This window comes from Aquarana catesbeiana, linkage group LG02, assembly GCF_042186555.1.
Source record: "Aquarana catesbeiana isolate 2022-GZ linkage group LG02, ASM4218655v1, whole genome shotgun sequence".
Classification (NCBI taxonomy): domain Eukaryota; kingdom Metazoa; phylum Chordata; class Amphibia; order Anura; family Ranidae; genus Aquarana; species Aquarana catesbeiana.
In genome coordinates this window covers 335,244,129-335,267,733 of record NC_133325.1, presented here as the reverse complement: position 1 = coordinate 335,267,733, position 23,605 = coordinate 335,244,129, and the positions used below count along the sequence as shown (strand labels likewise).

The window sequence follows — 23,605 nt, the reverse complement described above, 5'->3', positions numbered from 1 at the left end:
TGTAAGGGGGGCAGCAACCTGTGGTTTCTTGCCCTATAGACCTGTCCTAAGCGCAGTTTTATACACGAGTCACTAATAGTCAAAAGGTGCCTCAGCTTGGAAATTTCCTTATGTTGGTGAATAAGGTGAAGCTCTACTGATTTCATCATCCAATCATATGCAAGCAAAAATATATATTTTTTTAAATCTAGTCTGGCTTCTGCATGAGAAAATGCAAATAGGCATTATTGACATGTATGTGCTTGTATATACTGTATAGGGGTTGATTTACTAAAACTGGAGAGTGCAAAACCTTATGCAGCTCTGCATAGAAACCAATCAGCTTCCAGGTTTGTTTGTTTTTTATAGCTTAATTGAACAAGCTTAAAATTAGAAGCTGAATGGCTACCATGCACAGCGGAACCAGATTTTGCGCTCTCCAGTTTTAGTAAATCAATCCCATAGTGTTATCCAAAACCTAAAGTCATAGTCATAATACGCCATTGAACACCTAGAGATATGTAAAAGCATGCAAAGTATAAAGAAAAATTATTCATGCTGTCAATATTTATTGTGTCTCTGGGATTGTGGAATAGACATTTGCATTTTATTTATGGAAATACAAGCTGTAACTGAAAGAGACATTGAACAACGTATTTGCAAAAGAATTTTGTTTCATCATTTTTAGTTTGTACTGTCAACATAAAAACTGAGCAGCCTTGTCTATTGAAATAACTATTTCATAATCTTCTTTATCAAAAGGAGGAAAGTCTTACAGATACTATTTCAGAAAGAAACTCCTGACTAAAGTAATAGTTTTACTCTTGATCTTTTCCATGGAATACAGCTCATGCATTTCTGACAACAGCTTACCATAACTAATTTTTCTTTAATATAAGTTTCCATTTGCCTACATTTTGCAGATATTGGTATTTTTTTTTCATTATTCCATTTTTCACATCCTGTTCTTTTTAGTGTATCATGATAATACTGTAGGGATTTTAACAGCGATTTTGAAATATGGTGTGTGTTCACCTATATATTTTATCTGGCTTTAAATCTTCCCTGTAATATCCAAAGATAGATGCCAATATATATGCAAACTGGGTCACTTAATGGTTCTTTTTCTTGGTGGCAGCCTAGTATGCAACAGATTTGATCATGGTCATCTGTGAGAAATATGGTTTGGGCATTGCTTGCAACAAGTAGTCTGCATAGGCATTAATTCCTTACACACATACTTACAAAGCCACAAACACTTGTTATTATTACACACAGATTTTCAATGCTGGAAAATCATTGTGATTAATCAGTGATTGTGTTTTAGTAGCAAAAAAAAATAAAAACAAAAAGGTAATTTCCCACACGTGGGCTTCCTTACACATTGTGGAGGTTTTTGAGAGAAGCATGGTGTTATTATTGAAATAAATAAATAAAATAAATAAATTATTGGTAAGTGAGGAGATCCCAGATAAATAGGCACATCTCTAACCAAAAGTTATTTTTTATTAAATATAAATACCTTTCATTCTGAAAGGTATTTATAATTGTCTAAACTTTGATATTGCTAGCAGTATATCTTGATACTTCATTGGTCCCCCTTTCCAAAGAGGATGGAAGTCATATATATGTTTGTTTTTTTGGGATGCTTAGAGCCCCCAAAGCCTCAGCTTCACATAAATTTCTATTGTTTAACCTGAAGAGCTTCATCTGACTAGGACAAAAGATCCATGCCTAGAACACCATCTTAAACTATTGGTGGTAGATGCTGTTATGCATGCTTTTATGCTTGCTATATACAGTACCAACGTGAGCATTGCTTAAAGCGGAGTTTCGCCTGAAAAAAAAAAATATAAGTCAGCAGCTACAAATACTGCAGCTGCTGACTTTTAAAATAAGGACACTTACCTGTCCAGGGCAGCCGCGATGTCCTCATCCAAAGCCGACCCATCCTTCGGCTCCAAGTGAAGGCGCCGGCATCTTAAGTAAGAGGATCAGGAAGTGAAGCCTTGTAGCTTCACAGCCTGTTTACCTACTGTGCATGAGCAAGTCGCGCTGCGCGTTCTGACTGGTCTGTGTGTCTCCCAGAAGACAGCAGGGGTATGGAGGAGGGGCCAGACATGGCGTAGATCGCCGTGGATACTGCGGAGAACTTTCACCGGAAGTGGAAGTGTATTAGGCAGATATTTGCCCCCCTGAAAGGTGCCAAATGTGACACTGGAGGGGGGGAACCGGATAAGTGGAAGTTCCATTTCTGGGTGGAACTCCGCTTTAACTAAGCCAGCATGCTACCCAAGAACCATTCTGCCTTGTTAGTCTCTGAACCACTGACTGCTTTTCTGTCAGATTTACACCACTTAAGGACCGCCCACCCTCCCGCAATTTACTTTGTATGAGAGGCCCGTTCAGGCAATGTGATATACTGGTGCTTCTTTGCCAGCATCTCAGTTTAGGGCATGTGCATGCGCGCCCCCCCTCCAAACCCACTGTGATTGTACACAGCGGGAGTCTGACAGCAGGTTCAGCCAATGATAAATGGCTGGGACCTGCTGATTGGCTGTGTCCATTCACAGCCCAGGGCCCTGTGTTGACAATCAACACAAAGCTCTGTACAGAGGGAACAATCTCTCTGATTCTTATCCCTGGAAAACAGGGATAAGAAACAAAGAGATCTGTTAGTAAAAGCAGCAGACATTACACACCTTACACATTGTTAGTCATGCATTTAACCCTTTGATAGCTCTAGATGTTAACCTCTTCCCAGCCAGTGTCATTAGTACAGTGACATTGTATAGTATTTTTACTGATAACTAGAGATGGGCTGAACACCCCTCAGTTCGGTTTGCACCAGAACTCCCAAACATAGCAAAAGTTCCAACCTGAACATCGAACCCCATTAAAGTCTTTGGGACCCAAACATAAAAAATCAAAAGTGCCCATTTTGAAGGCTTATATGCAAGTTATTGGCCATGAAAAGGGTATAAGGGCCTGGGTAATGCACTGGGGGACATGTATCAATGCAAAAAAACTTATAAAAAAGATTGCTTTAGGAAAGCAGTGATTTTAATGATGCTAAAGTGAAACAATAAAAATGAAAAATCCCTTTAAATGTAGTGCCGGGGGGGGGGGGTCCCCTTAGTCTGCCTGTAAAGTGGTGCAAATGTACCATGTATAGAACCTACTGCAGCAAAACTGACATTTCTAAAGAAAAAGAATACATTTAAATTGCCGGCAAAAAAGAAAGGTGTGGGGTCTCCCCCAATCCATACCAGGCTGTTCAGATTTGGTTCCCCCAAAATCCATAAAAGAACCTTATCTGAGAAGTAGCCCGGCAGGCCAGGAAAGGGGGGAAAGCAAGCGCCCCCCCCTCCTGAACCATACCAAGCCAAATGCCCTTTGCCCCTCCATCCCAAAGCATCTGGTCCCCATGTTGATGAGGACAAGGGACTTTTCCCAACAACCCTGTGCTGTGGTTGTGGCAGTCTGCAGGTGGGGAGGTTATCGGACCACTCTGGAAGCTCCCAGATCCCAGCCCACCCATGTGAAGGAGTATAGGGTACATAGTACGTCTAACCATTCTCCAAAAAAGTGTAAAAAAGAAATAAAAACACAGAGACAGTTTTTGGGAATTCCTTTATTAAAAATAAAAAACAATATCCTCTGATGTAGATCCATTGTCAATCATGACGCCACTGCTACTGCCACACCCAAAAAAAAAACAAATAAACACTCAGCACGTGTTGGTGGCTGACCGCCATTAATTAAAGGGGGCTTCCAGATTCCGATAAGCCCCATGCCCACAGACTCCCACAACCACCACCCAGGGTTGTCGAGAAGAGGCCCTTGTCCCCACCTACCCATGTTGAGGACATGTTGCCTGGTATGGTTCAGGAGGGGGGTGCTCGCTCGTCCCCCCCCCTTTCCTGGCCTGCCAGGCTGCATGCTCCAATAAGGGTCGGATATGAATCTTGGGGGGAACCCCACGCCGTTTTTTTTTTTTTAATGGGCATTTTTTTCCTTTCAGCTGTCAGCAGGGAAACCCACTGACAGATGATGACTCCTCCGTTATTAAGAACGCGGCTGCTGGCTTCCCGACCCCACTCCTTAACAACATATTGACTGGGTGTTTGGTGGGCGAAGTTCGAGCCAAACTTTTGCTTGGCCCAAACCATTCGCCCAACACTACTGATCACTGTATTAGTGCCAATGGTGATATCAGCAGCAGTTAGTTTCTCACCCCAGCGCGTCAATATAAGTCACTGATCACTTTCATTAGTTGTAATAAATTAAATATACATATATATATTCCATAGTTTGTAGACACTATAACTTTCACGCAAACCAATCAATATACATTGGGATTTTTTTTAACAGAGACTTGTAGCAGACTACATTTTGGCCAAAACTTATGAATACATTTTTTTTATTATTCAATATGTTTTGTAGCAAAAAGTAAAAAATATTGTTTATTTTTCAAAATTGTTGGCATTTTTTTTATTTATATCACAAAAAATATACCACTAAAACAAAACTTTGGGTGAAAAAATTACCATTTACCAGCTAAACAGCAAAAAATGGCCTGGTCATGAAGGGGATACAACCTTTTTCAGCTGAAGTGGTTAAAGGGATGCTTTAGTGATTAAATGCATATATTTGGTTCTGATCAGTTTATTGTAAGCAGTGTTATCAGTGGATTTACATGTGTGACATGTTATGTGGTAGATACACCACAAAACATGGTGTAACTCTGCTAATTTCCATCATCTAATCATGTGCAATCGAAAATACAGTTTCTTCCTAATTTTTCTTTGATTGGGTATACGCTTTGCAAAGTGAATTTTTACCACATCTCACCAAACTTGTTGAGCAGAGATGCTGACTCCTCTGCTGGAAAATCAGACAGTTACTAGAAGTAACATTTACATATTTATATTTTTATTTATATATTTTATATACATTTTAAAGCAAGCATAAATACAATGTGAAGGTCACATAAAAATAATCTCAGGCAAATTACAATAATATATCTAAATGTGTGCAGGAAGGGAGGAGAGAAGGGAGCATTTTTTTACATATGAAACTTATTGAAATCTCTGTTAGAAATCTTATTGGGATTCGTTATTTTATCTTTATAGAAATGAAGTCTGACATTGTGTTGGTTCCATTTCTGTTTTTTAAATTTAAATACCTGTTTAAAATGACTGGATGGTAAACTGCGGAATAATGTTGCTAATGTAACATAAAGATATAGTCAGGAGAAAATGTCTGGCTCTGCTCATAGTAATCATGAGTAAATAGGTTTTGATCATAAACTCTAAGGAATCTAGAGTGCTCTTTAGCTTAGGTCTCTAGATTTAAATATATGAATCTTCTATTGCTGTCCTGATTTTGCACAGGAGATATGCCTTTTGACAGATCCTATTTATAGCGGGATGAGGTGTGACATAGTAATGATTTTATTTTACATCTCTTTATTGGAGAACTCTATTCAGCAATTCTGATTGCTTTTGCTAAGTGGAAGTAATTGCTTGCACAGTGTGTGTAAACTTGTTTTTCTTATTAGTAAAAAGAATATACTGCTTTAAGAAACAGTCAGTCATTGGCTCTAAATGTAGCCCTAATTTTATTCCTTTTTTTAATGTCACATGAAGACAGTGATCAAGCTATTATTACATTGACAAAAGCAGTAGCTGCACAGGTTGGTTTCCCTGTGAACAAGGCTGTTTAGTGAAGGGCTAATCAAAGGGAAATACAGGTGCATTGGGTAGTAGCATTGAGAAGCCCTGCTTCCTATACTCAGGCTCCGTTCGCACCATGGCATTCCAGATAGCGGGCTGAATAGCCATGATTCTGCCCGTGATTTTGAATCGCTGCAAAGCGCGGGATGGGTTTGTGATCCCCCTTACTTTTAATGGCACCCAAATTGTGGAGCAATTTTGTTGTGATTGATGCACAACGAATCGCAGTAAAATCGTGCAAACAGAATTGCTGGACGCCTGTCGCCCAAAAGAAGTGCAAAGACTGGAAGACTGTATCAGTAATATTTAAATTTACACAGGGGCATTATGAGATTTTAGATTATTAACTTGTATAAGTTATTTGTACTTGTTCAACAGTACTTTGCATGTTTTGGACTGCTTTGTGTTCACACCACGTGATTTTTGTACTTTGGGCCCAATAGCAGCATGCATTTAAAGGCTAAATATACCTTAGGCAAAATACATTAGTGGATCCCCCCACAGCTACTACAAATAAAAAGCAGCTGCAGCTGCAATACTGACCTGGAGTTGTCCCCTACAGACTCAACAATTCAACACTGAGGTTCTGCTCCCTTATCTGGGATAAATGTTGCCCAGCGTCATTCATCCCACTCCCTGTGAACCCAGCATATCAAGGTGCTGCTCCCTGCTTTACTTCACGTTAGAAGAACACCGGTCTTCACGTTAGAAGATCCAGGTGAAGACATCTGTAATGAAGTCAACAGTAGTGGTCATATAGGGGAGGCAAAAATAGGAGAGGCAAAGGTGGGGAAAATCCAAGCCCCGAGCAAAGCTTTAGTAGATTTGAGTTACTACAGGAATAACTTTAGTTAACAAGGTCAATCTAAGTTCACTTAGATATCATTTTGGCTTCTATAAGTAAGGTAAAAGCTTTACCTTATGCATTAGGCTAAATAGACATTTACTCCTTTGGAGAATGTACTCAAATGAATAAATGACAATGAATGTGCTGACTAAAATAATATGGTTTTGGTACATATTACTTCCTTTTTTGAGACCAAATGCTAAGTAGTTAACATTTGATAATTTACCAGTCATAAACCTCCAGTCCTGAATATTGAGAGGAATTATGGCCCTTGGCGACTTAATAAAAGAGGGCTCACTTCCTTAGTATGGAAACCCAAAGGAGAGGTTTGGGCTAACAGATGTAGACCACCTCACATATCTCAGAATGCAACACCTCTTGTTGGCGTCCCCTTCTCCTGAGTCTTCCTAAACAATTACTGCACTTCTGCTTGTCAATGCCTATCAGAAGTAAGGCCATCTCCCTAATATATAATATCATACAGGAAATGCTAACATTCCTCAAATCTAGCTCTGCTATGAGAGGAGGATTTACAATCCTCATTCATCACCTCCCAGTGGAGCAATGCCTTTATGCCTTTATGTCGGTCTATAAAGCCTCGCATTGTGTCCAGCGTTGGGAGCTGGCACAGAAGATCTCTATCCACCTGTACCTTACTCCCTATCAACTAGCTCAGATCTATTTATCCCACTTTCTACTATGATGGCGAGGATGTGGCCAAGTTGGCAATCTTCTCCATATCTTTTGGTCCTGTAGACACATTACTAGCTTCTGGAATAAAATGTTTACAATAATCTCAGGTGAGAGGCGCAGTGACTTCTCCGAATGCAGCTTTGGCTGTCCTGAACCTTGGAATTGATAACTTACCCTATTCCTTTCACTAAGTTGTCACGCACAACTTGGACACTGGCAGGCTCACAATAGCCAAACACTGGAAAGTCCAGGACGCCCCCAACCCTTCAGAAGTGATTACACTTGTCAAACTCCATTATTCTTATGAACTCACTGTTGCATTGTGGACTGGTCGGATGTCCGTCTTTGACTCCCTGTGGGAACCCTGGTCCACCTGGACCAACAAATGACAATACCCTCTTAAATATGTTTTTGCTCTACCTTGACTCATCTTACATTGTAGACCTGTTTATGATATACATAACGATCAGACTGCTAGTGCACCAACTGTGTATTATTTCTTCGGTTCTTATTTTTCATGTTAATAACACTCTTTCGAATGTGTCCATTGTTAGTGGAATAATCTGTATGTTTTAAAAAACTCAATAAATACTTATTGCCAAAAAAAAAGAAAGACAGATAGATAATGAAATGTTAACCGCTTGCCGACCAGCCACTGTAGTTTTACTGCGGCAGAATGGCATGGCTGGGCGAAACAACGCTGCGCAAACCAATCAATATACGCTCATTGCGATTTTTTTTTACCAAAATATGTAGAAGAATACATATTCCTAAACTGAGGAAAAAATTAGTTTTTTTGATAAAAAATGTGGGATATTTATTATAGCAAAAAGTAAAAGATATTGTGTTTTTTTCAAAATTGTCACTCTTCTTTTGTTTATAGCGCAAAAAATAAAAACCGCAGAGGTGATCAAATACCACCAAAAGAAAGCTCTATTTGTGGGGAAAAAAGGACGTCAATTTTTTTGGGTACAGCGTAGCACAACCGCGTAATTGTCAGTTAAAGCGGCGTGGTGCCGAATTGCAAGTTACAGTATAATTACATCCATACCAGAAAATTTGTTTTTTACCACACCAATTTCTTTCTAATCTCACTGTAAGGCTAGAAGGTGAGATTGCACTCTGTCCTCCTGCATATTTACATTTCTTTGGGCCTAATGATAAATGTGGACTATGACTATCATTATTTAACAACAACCGCTCATTGCGATTTTTTTTTACCAAAATATGTAGAAGAATACATATTCCTAAACTGAGGAAAAAATTAGTTTTTTTGATAAAAAATGTGGGATATTTATTATAGCAAAAAGTAAAAGATATTGTGTTTTTTTCAAAATTGTCACTCTTCTTTTGTTTATAGCGCAAAAAATAAAAACCGCAGAGGTGATCAAATACCACCAAAAGAAAGCTCTATTTGTGGGGAAAAAAGGACGTCAATTTTTTTGGGTACAGCGTAGCACAACCGCGTAATTGTCAGTTAAAGCGGCGTGGTGCCGAATTGCAAAAAATGGCCTGGTCATTGAGCAGCCAAATCTTCCGGGGATGAAACGGTTAAATGTGATACAGGCTAAAGACTATTATAGTAATATGAAGAGGTATATTAGTACCAGCAGGGTTAAATTGTTCTGCACACCAGATATCAACATAGATATTTTGCAGAGGTTAATAAATCATATTCACAGTGAGCATAACCCATCAGGTACATTTCCAAGCATCCAGAAAAGATAACTGTTTCACCTTCAGCTTCAATTAACAAAGCAATTAGGATACCCTCTGGGAATAATTCCTATTAATACTAGTGTTGTTGTACAGATTTAAATCAGCACATTGCTTGATTGAAGAGAAGCTGCTATTATCAAGCATTAGTTCAGTAATGGCCAGTATCAGCCTGAGCAGCAGAAAGATGTGAATATTTTAACTTTCATTAAAGTTATACAAGTTACAGTATAATTACATCCATACCAGAAAATTTGTTTTTTACCACACCAATTTCTTTCTAATCTCACTGTAAGGCTAGAAGGTGAGATTGCACTCTGTCCTCCTGCATATTTACATTTCTTTGGGCCTAATGATAAATGTGGACTATGACTATCATTATTTAACAACAACCGCTATACACACAAATATCTCACACAATATAACAGTTTTTAAACACCAAAGTTCCTTGGAAGGGAAGTTTCTGTTGGTGCAGTAAGGTGGAATGCAAAAATAGTTAGGTCCTGCATTGTCACTGGTCCAGTAGCTGTTTTTACTCTGGTGATACTGGTTAGTGATTAATATTTTACCTAATCTCTTAACCTATTTATGAATATGTTTTCCATGGTATTCTCTATCACAGTATCTTACTAGATTTACAATAGATGGCATGTGTTATATATTATAACTGTATTGTCTCCCTTTTATATTGTAAAGCGATGTGTAAACTGTTGGCGCTATATAAATCCTGTATAATAATAATAATAATAATAATAATGTGTTCAACAAGAAAGCTTTTTAGCTTTAAACCCTGGTACACACTATAACCCGCATGGTAATCCCACGGGAACCACACCGCATTCCTGTGCAATTCACATGAACTGTAATTTGAGCCCATTCATGGTAGTTTTGCACCATGCAATCCAGTGCAGACAAATCGCACTGCGTTTGCAATGTTGTCCGATAGAAAAGGTGTTACATAACAATGAATTAAATAACAACAACGCATGTAAGGATTCGTGCATTAAAGTGCATAAATACATGTGAGAAATCTGTAATTATGGAGAAAAAGAAATTACTAGCATTCTTAATATATGATCAACATATAAATGAACCGTCACAACATATTGTTATAAAAAAACCATAAAGTGAGTGAAATGACACATAAGTTGCTATTAAACAAAAAAAAATGCAGAGGTGAGCAAATACCACCAAATGAAAGCTCTATTTGTGGGAAAAAAAGGACATCAATTTTGTTTAGGTACAACGTCGCAAGACCGCACACTTGTCACTTAAAGCAACACAGTGTTGTATCGCAAGAAAATGGCCTGGTCATTAAGGGGGCAAATTCTTCCGGGGCTGAAGTGGTTTATTAAATGTGTGAATGACTAGATGCTGTGCTTTGTGCAGTCTTCAAACTTCCCTTATAATCAATAAAGTGCACATTCACATTCCACTCTCACCTTACTGTTTGGACCTATTTGGTTGTTTACACAGGTATCTCCCCATTCTGCCTCTCCTTGCTGCAATCGCGGGCCACCGGTGAACATCGAGTTTGCGGGACCTGCGGGCATGCTCCCACATCTGCTAGGTAGACAATTCAAAGGAATGTATGAGTACGCCCTTTTGCCTGCCCGTGCCATTCTGCCGATGTAAATCGGCGTGCGGCGGTCGGCGGTCGGTAAGTGGTTAAAAAACATTTTGCAGATATCAATGCTGTGTCCCCTTAAGGCTCAGACTCACAGCTAACATAAACCAGCAAATCAGCTTCACCTTTGTTTAATTGTCTTTTTCTCCATAGTTATAGATTTCTCACATATTTTTATGCAATTTAACACATGGATCCTTACATGTGTTATTGTTGATATTTAATTCATTATTGTGTTGCGCGACACTTTTTCTATCTAACATTTTTAAGGGTGTGGGAATACACATGACAGTGTAAGCATGTTGAATTTTTTTTTGGGGGAGTAAATTTGTTATTTTTACATTATCACTGGTAGATTAGCACTTAGAGTAAATTGCGCAGAGGATATTTTTTTCATTTGGGGTGTTGCTAACTTTGTATTGACACCCGCAGCAGGTCACAAACACAGTGCGATTGTAATGCAATGTGGGGAATGTACAGGGATCGCTATGATTCCTGCACTTCATATGTGTGAACCTAGGCTTAACCCCTTGGCGGTATTCTCGAGTCTGGCTCGGGGTGGATTTTCCATACCAAAAGCGGTAACCCCGAGACAGACTCGGGATCGCATCGCAGGATCCATATAGAGGTTACTTACCTTGTCCCCTGGATCCTACAATGTCTCCCCGCTGTGATCTGCGAGCCGCCGTGTCTCACTCGATTCATAGTGCCGAGCTCCGCTCCCTGCGAGCGTTGCGACGCACAGGGACAGAGTTCGGCGCCAAATTCAAAAAAGTAAAACACACAGTATAGATACAGTATACTGTAATCTTACAGATTACAGTACTGTATCAAATAATTACACATCCCCTTTGTCCCTAGTGGTCTGTCCAGTGTCCTGCATGCAGTTTTATATTATAAATACTGTTCTTTCTGCCTGGAAACTGGAGATTGCCCATAGCAACCAAAACCGTCCCTTTACATCAAAAGTGGTTTTAGACCAGCTAGAAAACAGCAATAATAAATTAGAATCACTCGCAGAATTGAGTGATAGTGATTTGCGGGGAAATCCGTCATCAAACACTAAAAGTAATGACAGCGACAATTCTGCAACTGAGCAAATTTCAGTGTTTTTGATTTGATTACATTATTGAATAATTTTTATTATTATTATATTATTATTTGGTATAATTATTTATAGTTATTTATTATATTATAATTTTTGATTTCGTTTTTCAAACTTTATCATACCAGGGACATCTACTAGACTCTGGTTTGGACAGATTTAACCTCCCTGGCGGTATGATTATTTCGGATTTTAGGTGCTGAAAGCGGTACAATTATTTTGCATGGAAATTTGGCGTTTTATATTGTAGGTCTGTAAATCTTAACAATAACACACTTAAATCTGTCCAAACCAGAGTCTAGTAGATATCCCGGGTATGATAAAGTTTGAAACACAAAAACATAAATTATAATATAATAAATAAAAATAAATAATTAAAAAAAATTAAAAAAAATAGTAATAAAATAAATTTCCCCACAATTCACTATCGCTCAATTCTGCAAGTGTTCTAATTTATTATCGCTGTTTTCTAGCTGGTCTAAAGCCACTTTTGACGTAAAGGGACACTTTTTGGTTGCTATGGACAATCTCCAGTTTCCAGGCAGAAAGAACAGTGTCTATCATGTAAAACTGCATGCAGGGCATGGGCCAGAGCACTGGGGACAAAAGGGATGTGAAATCATTTCATACAGTACTGTAATCTGTAAGATTACAGTACTGTATGTGTTATGATTTTGACAGTTTTTTGAATTTGCCGCCAGGCTCCGCCCCCGTGCGTCGCGCCGCTCGCAGGGAACGGAGCCTGGCACGGAGAGGCTTCGGAGGAGGACGGAGCCCTCGGACACTGCGGGGGACATCGCAGGATCCCGGGGACAAGGTAAGTAACGCCGCCCCAGGATCCTGCAATGCGATCCCGAGTGTGGCTCGGGGTTACCGCTAATGGTACTGAATTTTAACCCCGAGCCACACTCGGGAAAACCGCCAGGGAGGTTAAGTGAATTATTCCTAAGAATTACAGGCCTACAATATAAAACGCCAAATTTCCATGCTAAATAATTGTACCGCTTTCAGCACCTAAAATCTGAAATAATCATACCGCCAGGGAGGTTAAGGTCTTATGCCGCGTACACACGGGCGGACTTGCCAACGAGCTAAACTCCGTCGGCATTTCTGACGGAAAGATTTAGAACATGTTCTATATCTGAGTACGTCAGAAATTCCGAAAGAAAAAGTCTGATGGGGCATACACACGGTCGGAATGTCTGACCGAAAGCTCCCATCGGATTTTTTCTGTCTGGAAGTCCGGCCATGTGTACGCGGCATTTGTCACGTAGGCATATCAACGCTGTATTCGGGTCTGTACTGTGTACAGTTTTATATCGATCTGAACACAGCATTTTTGTAGTCCCTTGCATACAGCTGTGTTTTGGTCATGTACTATATGCAGTACACATGTTAATAAATGTGCAAATGTTTACATGCATAACACATAAATGGACATTCCCCTGATGATTAGTATGTTGAACCTACTCAGTTGGTTCAACCCAGAAATCTTGAATAGTGGAGATTGTAGTCCATGACTGTGGCCATATGCAACGCCACCATTGCCTAGTCTAATTTAAGCTTTGTTTATGTGTACATCTACCCCCCTGGCTCTCAATTAGTCATTCAGTAAGCAGTGGCAGTGGTACAGCTGCAGGATGAGCATGCCCTTCATTCATTTAAATGACTGAAGATTGAGAACATTTTGTGTCTGTGCCACTGATTAGTGAAGACTCAGAACCGCTGCCTAGTGACAAAGTGTATGTGTTACTAGGCAGTGTTGCTGGTGCATTATGACTTTGATCTTCAGTCATTCGGAATATTCACTCACTGACAACTGTTTATTCGCATCTCAGTTATATGGACATGCTCATGTAAATACATTAGAACTGTGGACAATTTTTCTTCCAGCAAGAATCTGTGTACATTTTAAAACTGTGTGCATAAGCCCTAAAAGAAAAAAAAAATTCCCTGAATAGATATGCATGCTCATACACTACATGTACTGTAGCTACATACTCCATTACCTCACACACTACATACTGTATATTTTATGTACTTGTACAGTGGCCTGTGACAACACACACTATGCCCTTTGTTATCTCTGACTATATCTAAAAACACAGTCAAAGGTGATAATGCGTAATTGTATTTAGCACAGTTTTTTTTTTTTCACTTTTTTCAACAAATATGTTGTCATTGCTTGTAGTTCCTTGACAGGAGACAGATAAATGTGAAACTATAATCATAGTTACTGATGACAGCGTGGCAACTCTGATTGTACCGGTGACGTAAAAAGTCCCTTTAATATTTGACAAAACTCCAGCAATATCTTTTCCATCAGAAAACATCTCACATGCCTTACATAATACTATGATTAGAAATACTCCCGGGAACCTGAAGCTCAGAAACTACAATAAATAATATATGTGAAGAAACTACAATAAATATTACATGTGAGCAAACTCATGTCAGATGTTGTTGATTGAAATATGCTTATAAAATAATGGCAATGCAAGGATTAATATTTCTCTTGATAAGGATTAGCATGGTGAACTAACATATTCCTTAACCGCATTGTAAGTTAACAATGTGGCCTTTTACTATGATATGTACATATTGATGCACGGATAAAGGGCTAGCATGTAAAAAACAGACACAGATTCTTTGTAGAACAAATTTATACTCTACAGTTATCTATCACACTTACATTTTCTATTATAGAAATTATCAGAATGATAATACTTCTTAACTTTAATATACCAGAAGTAGAAGTCATTAAAGTTATATTACCTGATTATATTTCAATTTTATTTTTACAATACTCTGTTCGTAGCCTTCAGGTCTACTCTCTTCTGCCCTCATTACCATATAATATGGGATATGCTGAATACATGCTCAATTTCCTTCATAGAGTCTGTATTGTATTCGATAACATCTGCATACTTAACATCTGAATACCCAAAAGTAACAAGGCAACTGAAGCAATTAACCATATAGAAAATGTAGTTTGGAGGATATATCAAGATTCATTACAAAAAATATATTAGGACTTATGCCACGTACACACGGTCGGACTTTTCGACCGGATTTGGCCGACGGACCAAATCCGGCGGACAATCCTATCATGTGTGGGCTTTACTGGACCTTCAGCGGACTTTTCCAGTCACAAATCTGATGGACTTTAGATTTGGAACATGCTTCAAATCTTTACGCCGTGACTCCGCCGGACCCGGAAATCCGCTCGTCTGTATGCTAGTCCGACGGATAAAAACCCACGCTAGGGCAGCTATTGGCTACAGGCTATCAACTTCCTTATTTTAGTCCGGTGTACGTCATCACATACAAATTGGTGTGATCGTGTGTAGGCAAGTCCGGTCGTTAGAAAGTCTGTTGAAAGTCCGCCAAAAGTCAGTTGAAAGTCTGTCGAAAGTCTGTCAGACGGGCTGTGGTATTTGTAGCTGAAAAGTCCGACCATGTGTACGCGGCAAAGGCTTCATCCAAAAAATCAAGACAAAAGTTAGGCAATTCTCGGGGTAAACCCCCTCCCCCCCTGAACCCTACAAAGGTGGACTGTAATGGCCATAAAGTGGAGACATGTTTAAAATTTTACAAAGTTTATTATACAATTTAACCACTTAAGTCCCGGAAGGTTTCACCCCCTTCCTGAACAGGCCATTTTTTTCGATGCTGCACTGGATTGTTTTACCTGAAAATTGTGCAGTCGTGCGACTCTGTACCCAAATAAAATTGATGTCCTTTTTCCCACAAATAGAGTTTTCTTTTGGTGGTATTTGGTCATCTTTGCGGTTTTTATTTTTTGCGCTATAAACAAAAAAAACCCTGACAATTTTGAAACAAAAAACAATATTTTTTACTTTCTGCTATAAAACGCATCCAATAAAAAAAACTAATTTCTTCATCAGTTTAAGCCAATATGTATTCTGCTACATTTTTGGTAAAAAAAATCCCAATAAGCATATATTAATTGGTTTGCACAAAAGTTATAGCATCTACAAACTATGGGATATATTTATGGAATTTTTATTTTTCATTTTTTTTTTTACTAGTAATGGCGGTGATCAGATATTTTTAGCAGGACTGCGACATTGCTGCGGACAAATCTGACACTAAGTGACACTTTTTGGGGACCAGTGACACCAATACGGTGATCAGTGCTTAACAAATGCACTGTCACTGTACTAATGACACTAGCAGGGAAGGGGTTAACATCGGGGTGATCAAAGGGTTAAATGGCTCCTAGGGAGTGCTTACTAACTGTGTGGGGGATGCTTTGACTGGACTAAGCAGGAACACAAGATCTCCCTCTTCCTCCCTCACAGAATGGCAATCTGCCTTGTTTACATAGGAGATATCACCGGGTACCCGGAAGAAGTGCCCCAGACCCTGAAGAAGCGGCAATGTACAGGTATGTTGTTTCACGCAGCCGGGCCACCCTGCCGCATTTGTGCAATGGGTTGTCCGAAGCAGTTAAAATCACTTCCACAATCAAAAAACACCATTTGGTGTCTGGGTCCTGAAGAAGCCATTTTTCTTGGTGAAACTGCGACCATACAGATAACCCCAGATTAATTAGTTCAAATCTTGTATATCTTACTAACCACATACAATGTCTTATTATGTATATTGTCCAATCCCCCCTTTTTGTTGGGAGAGGACACTAGCTTTTTGGTGATCTTAAATTATATAATAAACTTTGTAAAATTTTAAACCTGTCTCCACTTGGCCGTTACAGTCCACCTTTGTAGGGTTCAGAGGGGGGGGCACTTCTAAGCTTTACTGAGCCATGCACAAAGCAACAATATACAGTCATATAAGTAATAGGTATTATAAATGGTATACCGCCCTTCACCAAAAACTAATACCTCCACCGCGCCACTATGTTTCACAAACTGAATGTGAATGTGCTCAAAATCAATCTATACAATAACCCACGTGGGGAATTGAATTCCCACACCCACTATGAAGCAGCCCCTTTAAATTATAATGCATATACTAAGTATTTAATCGGAGATGTCTGTAAACTACCCAAATCCTCCCACAGACATCTAGGAAAAAATAAGAGGCGCTTTCAAACAAAAAATCAAGTGTATTAAACACAGTGATGGTGTGACCCTCTACACATGTGTATGTGAACACTAATGCAAAGGTGAAATCTATAAACAAATCTACACAAAATGTATATAGGTGTAAATGTACCAGCCAGATCAGCGGTCAAATAAAAAATAAAAGGCGCTTTCAAACAGAAATCAAGTGTATTAAACACAGTGATGGTGTGACCCTCTACACATGTGTATGTGAACACTAATGCAAAGGTGAAATCTATAAACAAATCTACACAAAATGTATATAGGTGTAAATGTACCAGCCAGATCAGCGGTCAAATAAAAAATAAAAAATAAGAGGCGCTTTCAAACAAAAATCAAGTGTGTTAATCACAGTGATGGTGTGACCCTCTGCACATGTGTATGTGAACACTAATGCAAAGGTGAAATCTTTAAACAAATCTACACAAAATGTATATAGGTGTAAATGTACCAGCCAGATCAGTGGTCAAATAAAAAATAAAAGGCGCTTTCAAACAGAAATCAAGTGTATTAAACACAGTGATGGTGTGACCCTCTACACATGTGTATGTGAACACTAATGCAAAGGTGAAATCTATAAACAAATCTACACAAAATGTATATAGGTGTAAATGTACCAGCCAGATCAGTGGTCAAATAAAAAATAAAAAATAAGAGGCGCTTTCAAACAAAAATCAAGTGTGTTAATCACAGTGATGGTGTGACCCTCTGCACATGTGTATGTGAACACTAATGCAAAGGTGAAATCTATAAACAAATCTACACAAAATGTATATAGGTGTAAATGTACCAGCCAGATCAGTGGTCAAATAAAAAATAAGAGGCGCTTTCAAACAAAAATCAAGTGTGTTAATCACAGTGATGGTGTGACCCTCTACACATGTGTATGTGAACACTAATGCAAAGGTGAAATCTATAAACAAATCTACACAAAATGTATATAGGTGTAAATGTACCAGCCAGATCAGTGGTCAAATATCGAGCAACACAGTGATGGTGTGACCCTCTTAATGTGTATAAACCTTACATGCAGTGTAATCTTAGGAAATACATATCTCAATACATTTCCAGTGATAAAACCTATCCTGCCACTTCATATCATGCTGTACATGCAAAAAATATATCCAAAAATAAAAAATACAAAATACAAATTAACTTCAAAAATATAAATCAGTCCACAATAAAACGTGACCACACACGTGAGAAAAATGTGTCCGAATAAAGTGGTAATAAATCTTGATAAAGCACAGGTGATGTTGTGTCTCCTCCACCTCTCCTCTTGTGTGCAGTGATTCCACTCCCTCAAGACCTACACTCACCAACTTAATTTGCCAGCACTCTCATGCAAGGCAATAATCGCTTATCTACCATACACCAAGGTAGTAGGATCAATCGTTGTTCCACAGTGAATGTTTCCAACCCGGTCCACATGAAAAAAATAATATGTGCGCCAATAGTGTAAACCAGTATCACACATTTATTAAAATCACTGCAATCTTCAATCAGTACACTCACATGTAAAATGATAAAATACAGCTCAAATAAAGTGCAAATCACATCAAACGTAATTCCAGTGGATCCAAATAAAACAAGTGGTCACGGCGGACCCGAGGTGTACTGGTGCAGGGTTATCAATCTCACCCCTCCCTTGGATGTCCTCCGTGTAAACAATGCTCCTCTCCTTCAGTGTGGCTCACAGTGCTGCACGTCACGTCAGAAGGAGAGGAGCATTGTTTACACGGAGGGACGCATGTAAGGTTTATACACATTAAGAGGGTCACGCCATCACTGTGTTGCTCGATATTTGACCACTGATCTGGCTGGTACATTTACACCTATATACATTTTGTGTAGATTTGTTTATAGATTTCACCTTTGCATTAGTGTTCACATACACATGTGTAGAGGGTCACACCATCACTGTGATTAACACACTTGATTTTTGTTTGAAAGCGCCTCTTATTTTTTATTTGACCACTGATCTGGCTGGTACATTTACACCTATATACATTTTGTGTAGATTTGTTTATAGATTTCACCTTTGCATTAGTGTTCACATACACATGTGTAGAGGGTCACACCATCACTGTGTTTAATACACTTGATTTCTGTTTGAAAGCGCCTTTTATTTTTTATTTGACCACTGATCTGACTGGTACATTTACACCTATATACATTTTGTGTAGATTTGTTTATAGATTTCACCTTTGCATTAGTGCTCACATACACATGTGTAGAGGGTCACACCATCACTGTGTTTAATACACTTGATTTTTTGTTTGAAAGCACCTCTTATTTTTTCCTAGATGTCTGTGGGAGGATTTGGGTAGTTTACAGACATCTCCGATTAAATACTTAGAATATACAGTCATACAATATTGGGACATCAACACAATTGTAATCTTTTTGGCTCTATCTTTTTGGCTCTATACACCACCACAATGGATTTTAAATGAAACAAACAAGATGTGCTTTAACTGCAGACTTTCAGCTTTAATTTGAGGGTATTTACATCCAAATCAGGTGAACGGTGTATGAATTACAACAGTTTGTATATGTGCCTCCCCGTTTTACATAATTATTATTAATCCACAGCTGTCCCTGCCCTCAAGGAGCTTACAGTCTAAGGTCCCTAACTTACGTTCATACATACACATACTAGGGCCAATTTTGACAGGAACCAACTAACCCACCAGCATGTCTCTACCCAGAGGAAACCCATGCAGGCACAGGAAGAACATGTTAAATATTAGCTTAATTTTCTCTGGAGTTGATGGAAATAAGAGCAAACAGGACATGCACTCACAGATACAGGATTATGCACCTTAGTGAAATTTCCACTTCTCATGCTCTGATCCAATTCCAAAGTGAAAGTTTCAGAGTTAATGTCACACACCATAACTATGTAGCGGCCATGTGGATCCAATAAGATCTTATGCAGGAGGAATGTGATTGTATCCTTAATTGCGATCATCACCCCTTTCGCTTTAGCCTTTGCGTTTGCGCAGAAAATATGGGGGAATCTCGGATGGGAGCATTTAGGTGGTGAATCAATGTGAAAATGGGTTTCTTGTGTGCATAGGATGTCGCTATTTCTTTGTATCGCTTCCTTCCATAAGGACTTTTGCTCGGCCGGGTGATTAAGTCCCTTTGCATTAATGGTCAGGAAATTCACTGCCATGCATTCGGTTTGTGTGATGGTGTGTATGACTTGTAATATGAGTGCCACTTACTTCGTTTAGGTGCCTGACCTGGATGTTGATTTCTTGCGGGACGTTGAGACGTTCTGGAGATGACTTTTCTTGAATGATGCGACATCCTCCCAGGTGTGAAGCAATGTTCTTGACTGTCGGGGTGAGAAAGAAAAAAAAACTTGTAGGAACCGAAGTTCAACATTTGTGGCTGTGTGCCAACTAACAAATATGTTAAAGTGTGACTTTCAGTCACTCAGGTATTAACTTGTGGGTAATAAGTTTAAACAAACTTAACGGAATGGAAATGTGTACTCCCAACGCGGGTCGTTGGTGATGTGAATTGCCCATGCTGATATCAGTGATGAGTGCGGGCATTCCTGCGGTCAACCGTGCGCCATTCTGGACCCGGGCTTGTGTTGGGGCTTCTTGACCGAGGGGGTGACTGGTTGTCTGAAATTATCCCCCAAGAGCTGAGTAGCGCCATGCCTTTAGCTAGGGAATCCATCACATACTCCTTGCCTTCTTTTGTTATGATCAGTTTGGTTGGAAAGCCCCATTTATACCCAATCTTGTGGTTTCTGCTTGATTTAGTTAGGGTTGACATATTTCTCCTTTTTTGCAGCGTGTATTGTGATAAGTCTGCGTAGAATTGCAGGTTTGAATATGGCGATGGAATCGCTTCCTTCTGCCTTGCAGCCACCATTTTTCTTTCCTTGGTGTGGTAGAAGTGTAGGCGCAGGATCACGTCCCGCGGGATGTCTTCACCTAGGTAGGCGGGTTTAGGTAACCTGTGAATTCTGTCCACCGTAAGATCTAATGTCGATAGTTCTGGTAAAATGGCTGTGAATAGCTGGGTGGCATAATCCCTCAAATCTTGTTGTTTAACGGTTTCTGGGACCCCTCTGATCTTCAGGTTATTTCTTCTGGATCTGTCCTCAATGTCCGCCATTTTGGCTTTAATCCCTTCTATATCTTCATCTTTAGCTTCATTTGCATCTACCAAGTTGTTTATTGTTGTGGCGTATTCCCCCATTTTATGTTCTATATGGGTCACTTTGTTAGTTACTGATTTGATCTCATTACTAAATTTGTGCATACAGGAGATCATATCTGAGTGAAGTGATCCTCTCAGTGACACTAACATCTCTTTTAACATAGTATCTATGACAGGCTGGCCGTTTGTAGGGAATGTATCAATGGAGTCAGGCAGCTCCCTGGTATCATCACCTGAGTCAGGGGGAGAGCTCACCTCAGTTCTGTCATCCATGGCATCCGCCTTGAATCTGGACTTCTCCGGACTCCCTGTTGATGGGGTAGCTGGGGGAGACCTTGAGTCTTTAGGAGGGCTGCTTCTTTTTTGTGTTTTCAGCTGCTTGCAGTTGTTTTTAGCTGCGGATGTCGGCGTGGATGCCGAGCCGGCGCCATCTTGCCTGGCCTCATAGGAGTAAAACTCCATCAGATGCAACGGCCGGTTCCCCTCCTTTTTTCTTCTGGTCATTATATGGTTACGTTCCCTGGATTCGTGCGGACCGGAACGCCGTGGTTTGGGCTCAGGATCGGTCCCGGGCAAGGTGCTGTGAGCTGCGTTGTTCCCGCTGGTGCTGGAGCTCTGCTCTTACACGTCCATCTTGGACTCCGGCTAGCTCCGCCCCCCCGCTCTGATCCAATTCCTTTTAACACTTCAGGGATACTCTCACTGCATAAAATATTCAAGCTCCAAAAAAGGTCCAGCATGACCCTTTCTCAAGCCAGAATTTCTCAATCCAGAGCAGAAAGGGTGTTGCTGGACCAAAAAAACATTACTGACAAAGAGAATGATTTTAACTGTGGACACCTTTCATGCTGTTTGTGAATTAATACGTTTTTATGTATTACAAGGCCTCTGTGTGTATATTTGCTATTTGATTCAGCAAACAGGACATTAGCACTTTTTAATGAATTACTCTCATATGTTAAGGATTCATATTTTAAGAACTGCAAATGTCACATATTTTTTATAATGATAATTATTAAATAATAAAAGCTGTTCACCTATTCTACATGAATTTGTTATGGCAGTGTTAAAAACAAACATAGAGGACTGTATCTGATACTGTGATACTGCTGCCTACTTTTAGTTGTCTTTGTGGGTAAGTGCGTGAACGAAAAGGATTACAAACGTGTTTTAAGAGAATTTTTTCTCATGAAGGAAAATACTACATGTGCACCCCCCCGCCACCATTTCCCAATCCTAAAATGCTGGTTCTGAGAAATAAATGTAACTTATAGTTATAGTTTATAGTAGGCAGCCAGGATGCTAGAGAATAGAAGGCTTCTCAGACAGTCCTGCATAAAATGAAAAACGCTGCTTTATATTAAAGTTCTTTCTGAGTGTAGATACTAAAAGATGCCTGTTGTTACTTTTATTAGAGAAAAAAATGTATCTGATTTAGTTTTGCTTTGTTACTGTGTGGACTTCATAGCTAAGCCGTGTAAACTGGCATTCCAAATAGGCTGCTTAAAGGACACTCTTATTGGACAGAGTAAGAGCAGCTAGTGAAGCTTAGCTATGGAGTCAGTTTATTAGATTTAAACTGGCGCACAGGTTGACTTAAAATTATAAAAGTTTTCCTTTATGATAGTAAAAATTTGTATATCTCTTACCTAGATTGCTTGCTGCACATTTGAGCAAGTTATACATGTCAAACCAACCTATATTTTCTTGTTTATTTTGGTTCTTACCCTCTAAATCTTCAAATAACAAAATGTAATGCTAGCTTGCTAGATGTGAAGCTATTGCTTCGGTGGTTAAATTAGACCAATCTTATTCATTCATTCAGAAAGTTAGAGCTTAATACCAGAGGGAAAAGCTCACAAATGGAACTGTCCTTATTGGTGTAAGTTTATATAAATGTGGATGTTCTTCTTTATGGTTGCTGTTTATGCTGTAGTACAACAAGATTAGTTCACTGTACAGGAAATAAAGCTTTAGAATCATCTACTCTTTCTATAAGGGTGAGAAAATATGTTATTCTGGTCATTCTTCTTCACTAGTAAATATTTTCAGTGTTTATTATATGAACTTTTTTGTATTTTTTTCAAATTACCTTATTTGTTTTTCCAGACTCAAACAATGGAATGGACCTATGAGATCAATGGAGTTGCCCCAAAGACCACGCCACCAACAAATGTTTCCTCCAGAATATGTTCCATGGGTATCAAGCAACCAACATCAAATCAAAAACGTAATTTCTTACGTGAAAACCTAAAACTAACAACAACTGCTGTGTCGTCACCTAATAAAGGGGCTTCGTTGATATTAAGAACAAAGTGAAGGGATGGGAAATAATGGATGCACTTTCTTTTATACATTTCTTTAGGCTAACCTTTGCAGTAATAAATATATTTTGCAACTTAAATCTTAATCTGTTTTCTTTGGTGTTTGGAATTCAAACACAGTTTTGGAGTTGGACATACACAGTCATTGTGTTAAAAAAAAAATGTACTGGTTTATCAAGTTTAGAAAGCTGCAGAAAGTGATCACACTCTGACAATTGTCTGAGTGCAGTAAATAAAACAATACAATGTGCAGGGTGCAGTAGCCCATAGCATCCAGTCAGATTTCACTTTAATGTAG

At 39.1% G+C, this 23,605-nt stretch overlaps 1 protein-coding gene across 2 annotated transcripts in view; it reads left to right on the top strand.

Moving 5' to 3' along the window:
• CFAP47 (cilia and flagella associated protein 47) overlaps window positions 1–23,385 on the top strand; it is a 769,322-nt gene extending 745,937 nt beyond the window's left edge. For both annotated transcript variants that reach the window (XM_073614843.1, XM_073614844.1), the window contains exon 65: window positions 23,093–23,385. In XM_073614843.1, coding sequence (XP_073470944.1) covers window positions 23,093–23,302 — 210 coding nt within the window. In that variant the 3' untranslated portion in view covers window positions 23,303–23,385. The remainder of the gene's footprint in view (window positions 1–23,092) is intronic.
• The last annotated feature ends 220 nt before the right edge of the window (window positions 23,386–23,605 follow it).